We start from the raw sequence: 11,126 nt of genomic DNA, 5'->3' as shown, positions 1-11,126 counted from the left end.
AGAGAAAACCTTAAAAGTATTACGTGATTTTGGGTCTTCAACCAATGTGGGATAATCCCAACAATCTCCCCCTCACGCATCGGGCTCCAAATCGGCGGCACCACATACCCGACATCTCGGAGAGAATGTTTAACCATGACTCTGATACCAGTATTAGGTGGTCTTGGGTTTTCTCAACCCCAAAAGTTAATTCATGGGGTGAGACTTTTCCTCACACTTAATAACTAACCACCAGCCTCTTTCACAACCGATGTGAGATAATCCCAACAAAAAACTTGTGAAGGTAGAAAAAAAAATTCAAGAATATATATAATGGTGCTCACAAAAATGATGGCTGACTAGCCATCATGAAGATAAATAAAAAAATAAAAAACGATCCGATTATGGAATAAGTGATGGTAAATAAGCATCAATGAAATCAAATTAATATATTTTCTCCCTAAATGTGGTTGGATCGTTTTATTATTACAAATTGACTGATCTCTAAGACATGCATAACTTAAAAGAATTGGTAGTTATCACATGAAGTAAATCTTATTTGACTTATAACGAATTAAAATGAACTAGCAAAACTAAATAACATTCTAGAGATTAAATAATTAAAATGAGATCGATGATAAAGTGAAATGGTAATAATTTTGCGAAAGATGTTTTAATGGAACTCCTTATCTTCAATTTCATGCTATTAAGTGGAATCTTTTCAAATCTTTCTTAATATTTGTCCTTTTACTCTTGCGTCGGTATTTGTATTTTTTTGAGTTCGTAATTTGCCTATCAATTATTTTTCGAGCAACCTAATATGTAACATTAAGAAAAGTCTTATAGCAAGTTAATCTTCCCTCCAAATACATTAGCAGTAGTTTTCACTAGCTATTGGAGATCATAAGGTCAAAGCTTGCCAAAGCCAACTAATCTTAATGTCATCCAAAAATCCCCAAGATATTTGACCACCACCCTTATCCAATAACAACAAATCATGTATTTAATTTTCTTGCATAATTTCTTGATAGCTATATAAATAATTACCTACTGCATGATTAGAATATTTTTTTTAAAAGTCAAAGTTTAATTTCTAAGCTCCAAACAACTATATATAAATTAAAATTCACTCCAACCAATCAGTTAATTCAAACAACCATATGAACAAGCCATATTTTTTCTCACATATTTATGGAAAAAAAAAAACATATGTTAAACCGACAGAGACACGTTTCTCGCTGCCCCGAGTGCGCGCACGTGCGACACATTGACGATCAAATTGGGTCGACCCACTGCCCCGTCGCCCACTAGTTGGTACTTGGCAGGCGGTAGGGTCCACGACCTGATTTAAAGCTCAGGTCAAGCCCAGATAGTCGGTAGTCAAAGGCCGAAGCACGTCAGCCGCCCGCGTCTCTATCACTTCCAATTGCCCCTTCAGCAGATGCGCGTACACGATCCAATCCCCTTCCCGCCTCGGACTCGGCATCGGCATCACGTACCCGGCATCCCCTCCCCATGGGAAATGGTACGACCCGAATACACACCCGCCCCACCCGAAATCGATCCTCTCTACCGGAAACCGTTGTCCCGACGACACCACGAACGCCGGTCCGTCCTCACTTCCGCTGCTGTATATCCTTGCCAGCGCCGGTTCCGGGCGGTGCGCCTCCACCCAGTCTACCAGCCCCAAGAAATGCTCCTTCGTCCCCGCTGCTTTCAGGAACTCGCGCACGGCACCCGCCACCGCGCTCAGCGGTCTATCCTTCAGCTCCTCAATCCTCTGCGCCCCGAAGGGGATGGACAGAACGTTTCCGAAATACACCGCCATCGGCGATTTTTCGTTCCCGTCCATGAGCCTCGCCCTTCCGTCCACCACAATGCCCATCTTGCACATCTTTTTGTCGCGGCCCGAAAAAGACGAAGAGCTTTCGGCGACGAGTTTCCATAGAAAAGCACTAAAGGACTCGAGCTTGGTCCTCCTGTTGGAGTTTCCGGCGCTGGCTATGGATTGGAGGCGGTTGATTTCGTCGGCGGGTACGTAGTAGATGCGGCTGATGAGGTGGTCGACAGGCGGGGAAGGCGGGTCCTTGGGCGGTGGCAAGGCGGAGATGGGCGCGTACATTGCGTCGACGAAGGGATCGTAGTAGCCTGGACGGCGAGGATTAACCAGAGATCGGCGAAAAGATGGTAGCAGAGATGTTGGTTCAGAGCGAGCCATGTCCGCCCAGGCGACGAAGAACATGTTGGCAGAGTAGGCATCGGCTATTCGATGGTCAAATGTGCATGCCACCACCAAACCTCCACATTTCAGTTCCGTTGCCTGCAATGATTCCACTATTCCATTTTAACATCTAACAAATACATACATATCTGCGCCGCCACGGTCATGGTGCGGTGGAAATCAGCAAGTAAGAAGAGCATGCGAGTTCAATTTTCATTAGATACGTTTCTTGGGTTTAAGATTGGTCAAACATCCGGCTGCATTCGGACTTTATCCTAATCAGGGTGGCCTGAAAAATTAGGACACTGATTCCTGAAGGACTCATCAATAGGTGGAATTTCCACTCTATCAAAATATATACATACACACGTATATCAATTCTAAATTAGAGTATAAAAAAATTAATGTATTAATTTACCATTTGCAAAAATCAAATAGTTATTTTGTAAAGGTATCATATTATATATTTTTTGTTTGTGGAACAAAATTAATTTTCACATGATCATTCGTCTTGGAATCAAATTATCCTTTTTTTTTTCAAAATTATGAAGTACCTTATTGTATTATGCAAATTATTAAAACATGACACATGGATATAGATATATTAAAATAAATTATAAAAGATCAAATAAAGGTAAGGTACACACATATATAACTTTAGTAAATTTTTTTCAGTGGTAAGATAAATTTAGTTAACTTTATAAGAAACAAAGAAGAATAAATGAAATCAAAAAAATGTAATACAATATTTAGTACATCAATGTATATATTTACTAACCCACCCATTGACGTATTTTGGATTATTTTCTAGACATTTTAACAATTAAAACTTGGAACAACTATATAAATGGTGTTGGGGTTTGATATATATATATATATATATATATATATGAAAAGAATAGGAAAATAGTCGTACAAGATCGATGTGAGATAGTCTAATTTCTTATTAGCGATTGCAAGTTCATTAGATCTGGACAAATTATAAATTATATATTTTTCATAATAAATTATTATAATATCATATGAGTATAGCATTAATCCTATTGTTAAAGATATATTTTCTAAATTATTAGACTTGAGTGATTGATTTGACTACAAAATGAGTATGCAAAGGTTGGAAGGTATATGATGTGCAACATAAATATATATTCATTATATAATAAATATCTCATTATAATGCGTGTGCACTTTCATATATTGACATTTTTTTCCCTTTGCCACATAAAATAAATGTGGTAGCTAGCACAAAACCTTTTTGAGTTGGCTCTACTTTTGTTTGACACGTACAAGCTTTTTAATTTTTAATTTGCTTTTTCCTTTTTCCTTTTTCTAAACTCCAACTTTATCTTCCTACTATGTGTCTATTTTTCATTTAGATAGTGAGACTATATATATTTTAATAAGGTTATACTGTCATTTTATAATAAAATATTTTAATAGGAGAAAAAATGCATTACCATTTTATAGTCTAATATTTTTAAAAGTATTAAAACAGATAAATGTATGGAGGTTCCGAAATAATATGCATTCGTTTTTGCTTTTTCTTTTTTCTCGTATACTATTTCTTTTAGCTTTTGTGAAGTTTTATCAAGAAAAGGTGAAAAGGACCAGCTTAAATTTTTTAGACACTTGAAAAGTAAACAAAATGATGTTCATGTGATGAGGAAGAGGGCCTAACTATATATTAATTATGGATGACAAATAAATAAATAAAGGGTTACAGTTAGTGATACATACTAAGAGGAGAATCAATGGAAAAATAATAACTTAAATTGAAATAATAATAATAATAATAATTATTATTATTAAATGGTACTCATTGAGAATATAGTTTATGTATCAAAGTCTTTAGTAAACTTTGGATATTTTTAATAGTACAAAAGACCCATTATTATTTTTTTAGAAAATTTTCCATAAGAACATTATGCACACAAGCAAACACCCCTTATTTGTCATTTTATGCTTTCACATACATAATGCAACATTTTAAAATAAAAACGAAGAATCTCAAAAGTATGTACATGAAGCATGAGCGCAAAGTAGCTCTCACTATCACTTTTTAAAAAGTGACAAGATATCATATGTATTAATTATGAGAAATTATACAGGAGACCTCCCCTCCACGTGTCCGGCCGTGTTCCTATTTCTTAAATATGTGACAAATTGGTCCTACTTTCATTAATATTAAAGACGAACTCATTTTCAGTAAGTGTATAATTAAGGAAACAGCCACACGGACATGTGGATGAAGCAGTTTCGTGCATAATTTTTCATTAACTAAGAAGTAAGTTAAATCATTATATTAGGTGAATATTAAAAGTTAAATTAGTCAATCAATTTAAATAAGATCATATATTTGAGAGTGAAGTAATTGATTTTTTATTGTGGCTGGGAATCCGTGTAGGGTGGAGTATGAATTGGAAGGAGAGGGGGCAGTCCCAATCACTCGCTGTGCCGGTGGATGTCGAGATGCCTAACATTGACCGCCAAATTGGACAGGTCGACGGCGACAGCCGTCGGAGTTTCTACCAATTTTTAATTCCTATTAGGTTTTCCTAACCATTGCCGAATTAAAAACATATATACCTCATAATTGGTTGGGTGGTTCGCCTCTGAGCTTCTGCATGCACGACAAGTCTCTAAGGATTTGTTTGCTACAATTAAATGTAATGGATCATAATTGGTCAAGGTCGGGTCTCTTTTTTTTTTTTTTTTAATTGAAGAAAAGGTGAGTTCTGGACAAAATAGTAAATTAGCCAACCCTTTAAAAAACATTTTTACATTATAAAAGGTAGATCATATGCTGTATGGATATTATTAAGACAAGATATTCGTACCCTTTTTAAAGTTTGATTAAAAAAATAAATTTTTTTTTTTTCGTTCGAATTTTTGAAATCGTACGGATCTCTTTAGACATTTGATTCATAGGACACACCTACACCCACCGGGTGAACTTGACTGTAAATTAATGAAAGTGTATAACTCTTCAAAAAAGAAAATCTATATTAAGACTGTGAAAATCCTCAACATGAGATTAATTAATGAGGTTTGCTTTTCTTTTCTTTTTCCTTTTTGGTTGAACTTAATCATATTTTTAAAATGATAATTTAGCAAGATGAATCTAGATCGACAAAAGCATGCGTACTTCTCTTTAAATTGAGAGATTCCTTTAGATATTTGATTTTCAAAACATTTAGGGAGTGTTTGGGAGCATGAATTTTAGATTTTGGATATAGATTTTAGTGGATTTGATCAAATTTTAAAACAATTTTATACATCATCTTATACAAACTCAATATAACTCCAAAATCAAGATTTTTCCAAACATGAGGTTATTCCATTCCATAAAATAGTTTAGTAAATCAAGAAAAACTCATGAAAATTTTGAAATATGAAAAGAAATATATCCTTAGAAGAGGTTGATAATTTTCATCCCAAAAATTACTATTTACAGATAGCATCTTAACTTGCATACACTACATGTTTCTTTAATTTTATTTTACTTTTTTGGTTTCTAAGAAAAAAATTTGTGCAAAATATAAAAGAAATAGCACCGTGTAAAATTATCTATGTAGATTTGTTAATTTATTAAACCATTTTTCATTTCAAATTTTATTTTATTTATTAACATGTAAAAAAGATTTTTGAGAAATAACGTGAAAGGACTAAAAAGAATAATTCACCTATCTTATATTTAGAGAGATTTTAGATTTGAATTTGTATTGAATAAATTTTAATTATTTAATTTTTTCTTTTGATAATTTCTACAACATTATTTTTTATCAAAAAAAACAAAATTTGATAAATTTTCTATTTCTAAAAAATATCCATAATTAATATATATGTATATATACATATATATATATATATATATATATTTTATAGTTTACACTTTTGAGCCCACAAATTTTTTTAAAAATATATTAACTGGTAAAGATTAAAAATTGGAACACGCTCGATCCATGTTGTCATCAAATAAAAGAAAAGAGTTGTTGCATATTAAATTATTAATTGATTCCATGTACCCGACGATGGGCAGACATATTACTGAAAGGTACAAGCGGAGGCGGCTGACCTGAACAGTGAGCACCCCTTGCTTCTTCTTTGGCACCAGCTTCCCTTCGATGCTCTCGTCAGGATTGTACAAGTTCAGGTGCCGGAGCTCGACGTCGGCAGCGGCTTCCACGAACTCCACCCCTCGATTGTTGCAGAGGAGCTCCGGCTCCCCCACCGAGTTCTGCACCACCTCTCCGGCGAAGGCGTAGAAGGACACCAGAGCCTGGGCCAAGGATTTCTTCAGAACACTCACCATAGTCCCAAACGCCCCGTTGCCAGCGACGGCGGCCGGCCTTCTGTAGCAGAAGAACACGCCGACGTCCACCGGAGGCAGAAGCAAGTCCAGGTTCGACAGAGGCAGCCAGTGTTCCTGCATCGGGAGCACCGCCGCCACCATTTCCTTCCTACTCACCATCACCCTGAAATCTCCTCCTGCACTCATTTTTCCACACACGCACAGAGAGAGAGAGAGAGAGAGAGAGAGAGAGAGAGAGAGAGAGAGAGAGAGAGAGAGAGAGGGCGGATGACCCAATCAAGCATGGAAATATGAGGCCAGTGAGAGGAAATTTATAGACAGAAGGTGATGGAGGGTGTGTATTTCTCCGAGTCGCGGTCAATGATTACCCCCTGTTGTGTAATATTTTAATGGCGCGTAAGTGAGAGAGAGAGAGAGAGAGAGAGAGGATGGATGACCCAACCAAGCATGGAAATATAGCTAGTGGGGGGAAGTTTGTAGACACAAGTTGACGGAGTCTATCTGCCTGCCTGTGTATTTCTCCAAGTTGTGTAATATTTTAATGGTAATCGTATACCTGAAAATCCTGAGGTAGAATACCAAACAACGTGATTTTGAGTAAGGGGTATTACTATTTGTCCCATATATGCATTTCTTACAGCATTTTCAAACCCTGTACTAAATTTGGTTCTGAGAAATATCATTATTAATTGTAGCACGTGGTGGGCTTCACTCTGTCCGGTATGAGAAGCCCATAACATAAATGCTAAGACATGATAGCGGCAGCTCCCTTTGATGGATCGTCCTCGGGTGGGTTTTTTTTTCTTTTTTTTTTCTGTTCTATCTTTATTTTAAAATAATATATTAAATAATATTTTATTTGAGAAAATATTTTTCAAAATGACGTTCACGTAATCTTATTAGAACAAGTTGAGAGATTTATTTGCCACGCATCAACACTCAATTGGGCTACCATTTTAATTTCGCTTCTTTATCCAACGAGATTTGCTTAAATCCCGCTGGACCAAGCAACGAGATTTATTGTACGTTCAATTTTTTTTTTAAATAATAATTCAAAGTATGTCATTTTCAAAAACTTTTTAACTTCAATTTGGAACATGAATTGTTTCAAATTTGTGTCATCCTTATTTATTTATTTATTAATTATAATAATAATAAATTAACTTTTTGGAGCGAAGAATCATTTATTAATTTAAATTTTTACATAAAATAAATTAAAAATTTTAACTTAATTAAAAATATTATTTTTATCATAAATTAATATAACAATCATACGTTATAAATGGATACTAATAACAAGATTATTTTTAATTAAAAATGATTATTATTGAAATTGTTAACTAAAAATCTTAATAATTCTAATTTAAATTATATTTAAAGCTAATAATAATACTTATTTTAGTACAATCAAATGTCACTTATAATTTTCAAGAGTTCTCCAATCCGACACTTATTATCAACACTTATTAAATTCAACACTTCTACATAAGGAATTCAAAGTCACTTATTTATTTGTCTTGATTGTAGTAGATCATACAATTTGTACATACAGAATTCGTGGTACTTATTTGGCGTCACCACTATGAATTTTATGCAAGTATTATTTATTTGTCAAATAATTTCTTAATAAAATTTCTAAAACGTGAGCCTGTAACAATATGAGACAACAAATAGATGGATTCTTTTGCTTTAATAGATTTTGCATTGGTTGATCCTTATTCAAGTACAATGACCAACCTTCAATAGGAATGAGTCACGTAGCAGTCATTATAAGCTTATTACGGAAAAAGGCTTCAGTCTCACCGTCTTAACTTGAATGCCAAGAATTTAGAAAGACGTGTAGTCGTACCATCCTTGTAGCCTTAATGTCTTCTTTCCTAACTATCGTTTCCCTTCTTCTTCTTCTTCTTCTTCTTCTTTCTTCTGAAGATATAATTAATTAATGGCTAAAGTATACTAGTGGAGATCATCAGCAGTGACTTTGATCAGAGCATTTTTGGATGCTTGATCCGTCTTATTTAGATAATTACATTTAGATTCGATTTTTTTTTATTTGTCATTTTTAGAACACACACACACACACACAAATATATATATATATATATATATATGTATGTATATATATATATATATATATATATATATGTTTCTCTTCTCCTAATTGTTTAGAAAAGTTGAAAGCTCCAACCCACCTTCAGACTATACATTTTGGAAGTTCTGAAACTGCATATCTCATTTGATGTGGTCTTCTAGATTTGTACGCCACGTGTGTGTGAGATTTACCATGCGTCACACACCGATCAACCATTCCATTTCCCAGAAAAATCTTGCTGCTTGGTCCAGCAAGATTTGCCTTGACACGCATCAACACCAACTTTGCTTGACCCTTTAAATTTCGATGAACCAAGTAGCGAGATTACGTGAGCGTCATTTTGAAAAATATTTTTACGAATAGGGTATTATTTAATATATTATTTTAAATTAAAGATAAAACGGGAAAAAACTCTGTGAACCTCGCCATATAATATTTTAATGAATGTGCCAATACAAAAAATGTAGGAGAAAAAAAAAACAAAAAAAAAAAGGTGATATTTTGCATTGGTGCATGTGGTTGAATTGCATACAATTTTTTATTTTTTATTTTTTAAAATTTCATGAGGCAAAGGAGGTGGTTGGAACTGATCAAGGACTATGATTGCACCATTAGCTATCATCCGGGGAAAGCTAATGTGATAGCTGATGCATTGAGTCAGAAGTTAGAGCATGTGTCAATATCTGTAGTGGTAGGTCAGCATCATATTAGATAGGATTTGGAAAGTCTTGGCATGGAGTTGGTGGATGATAATCATTAGGCTTTCATTGCTAGCTTGGTGATCTAGCAACATTATTTGAGAGGATTAAAGTCGCGCAGGCTAATGATGCGGTGTTAGTTGAGGTTGCAGAGAAAGTGCAGTAAGGGTTGGCTGTAGATTTTAACATCTCTGAAGGAGATGTGCTAAGGTTTGGGACTAGGTTGCGTGTTCTAAACGATGATGGGATAAAGAGGACGATCTTGGAGGAGGCACATCATTCTTTATATACGGTATATCCAGATAGTACGAAGATGTATCAAGATTTGTGTGAATCTTTCTGGTAGAGAGGCATGAAAAGGGAGATTGCTCGATTTATGGAACAATGTTTGACGTGTCAGAAGATAAAGGCTGAACATCAAAGGCCGGCAGGGCCGTTGCAGCTATTGAGTATCCCAGAGTGGAAATGGCATATCTCCATGGACTTTGTCACGGGGTTACCACCAGCACTACACAGATAGAATGTCATCTGGGTAATTGTGGACAGGTTGACTAAATCTGCTCACTTTGTACCGATGAAGGTTAGCTACTCTTTAAGTAGACTAGCAGATTTGTATGTGTAGGAGATAGTTAGAATGCACGGAGTACTGGTGTCCATTGTTTCGGATCAAGACCCAAGGTTTACTTCTCGATTCTGGAAGAGCTTACAGGAAGCACTAGGGATGAAACTTACTTTCAGTACAACGTTCCACCCCCAGACTAATGGGCAGCCAAAGAGGATGCTACAGATCTTGGAGGATATGTTACGGGCTTGTGTATTAGACTTCGGTGGTAGTTAGATTCAGTTTCTACCATTAGTGGAGTTTGCATATAACAACAGCTTCCAAGCTAGTATCGGATGGCACCGTTTGAGGCACTGTATGGTTGGAGGGGTCAATCTCCCTTGTATTGGGATGAGGTCAGTGAACGGTAGGTATTGGGTCCCAAACTCATACAACATGTCTCTGAGAAGGTCAGATTAATCAGGGATAGGATTAAATCAGCTTAGAGTCGGCATAAGAGTTACGCGGATGTTCACCATCGTGAGTTGGAATTCTAGGTTGAGGGTAATATATTTCTAAGAATTGCTCCAATGAAAGGGGTGATAAGATTCGGGAAGAAGAGCAAGCTGAGCTCAAGGGATATCAGACCATTCGAGGTACTTGAATAAGTGGGTCCGGTGGCCTATAGGATTGCACTACCCATAGCGCTATCGAGGATCCATGATGTGTTCCACATATCCATGTTGAGGAGGTACGTGTTGGATCCGTCGCATGTGATTAGTTATGAATCTTTAGAGATTGGGGATGTTTTGGCGTATGAGGAGATACCCATTCAGATTATGGACCGTAAAGTTTAGAAGCTTCATACCAAGGAGATACCGTTAGTGAAGGTATTGTGGCGGAATCACACTATTGGGGAAGTTTCTTGGGAATTGGAGATAGTAATACGTCAAAAGTATTCACAGTTGTTTTGAGTAGTAGTTTCGATAGCAAGATCGGTATGGGTATGTATGTATGTATGTATATAATATTATGCTATTGTAGTAACGTTGTGTGGTTAGTCTCGGGGAGAGTTTTGTAATATTGTGAGCTCCTGAGACAGTGTACATATGTAACCATGAAATTCCTCCACCATAAGTGAGGGTATGTATGTTTTGGGATGGGGCTGCTATGTTGGCGGTCGCCGGCTCTTCCTAGAGTCGAGTATGTGTTTGGGTATCTTGTTGAGTTGGTAACTGAAAGATTACAAATTTCGAGGATGAAATTTTTGTAAGGAGGGGAGG

General features: G+C 35.8%; 1 protein-coding gene across 1 annotated transcript; it reads right to left on the bottom strand.

The window, feature by feature from the left end:
* Nucleotides 1-1,064: 1,064 nt before the first annotated feature.
* On the bottom strand, nt 1,065-6,959 carry LOC131158143 (coniferyl alcohol acyltransferase). The gene is made up of 2 exons (XM_058112790.1): nt 6,276-6,959; nt 1,065-2,299 (listed from the first exon to the last, which is right to left on the bottom strand). Exons 1-2 carry the CDS (start codon nt 6,696-6,698, stop codon nt 1,334-1,336), a joined length of 1,389 nt encoding a protein of 462 aa, XP_057968773.1. The 5' UTR covers nt 6,699-6,959; the 3' UTR covers nt 1,065-1,333.
* Nucleotides 6,960-11,126: the final 4,167 nt, after the last annotated feature.

The sequence above is a fragment of the Malania oleifera genome, chromosome 6 (assembly GCF_029873635.1).
Source record: "Malania oleifera isolate guangnan ecotype guangnan chromosome 6, ASM2987363v1, whole genome shotgun sequence".
NCBI classification, from domain to species: Eukaryota; Viridiplantae; Streptophyta; class Magnoliopsida; order Santalales; family Ximeniaceae; genus Malania; species Malania oleifera.
The sequence above is the reverse complement of the archived record's forward strand: the minus strand, read 5'-3'. Positions and strand labels throughout refer to the sequence as shown.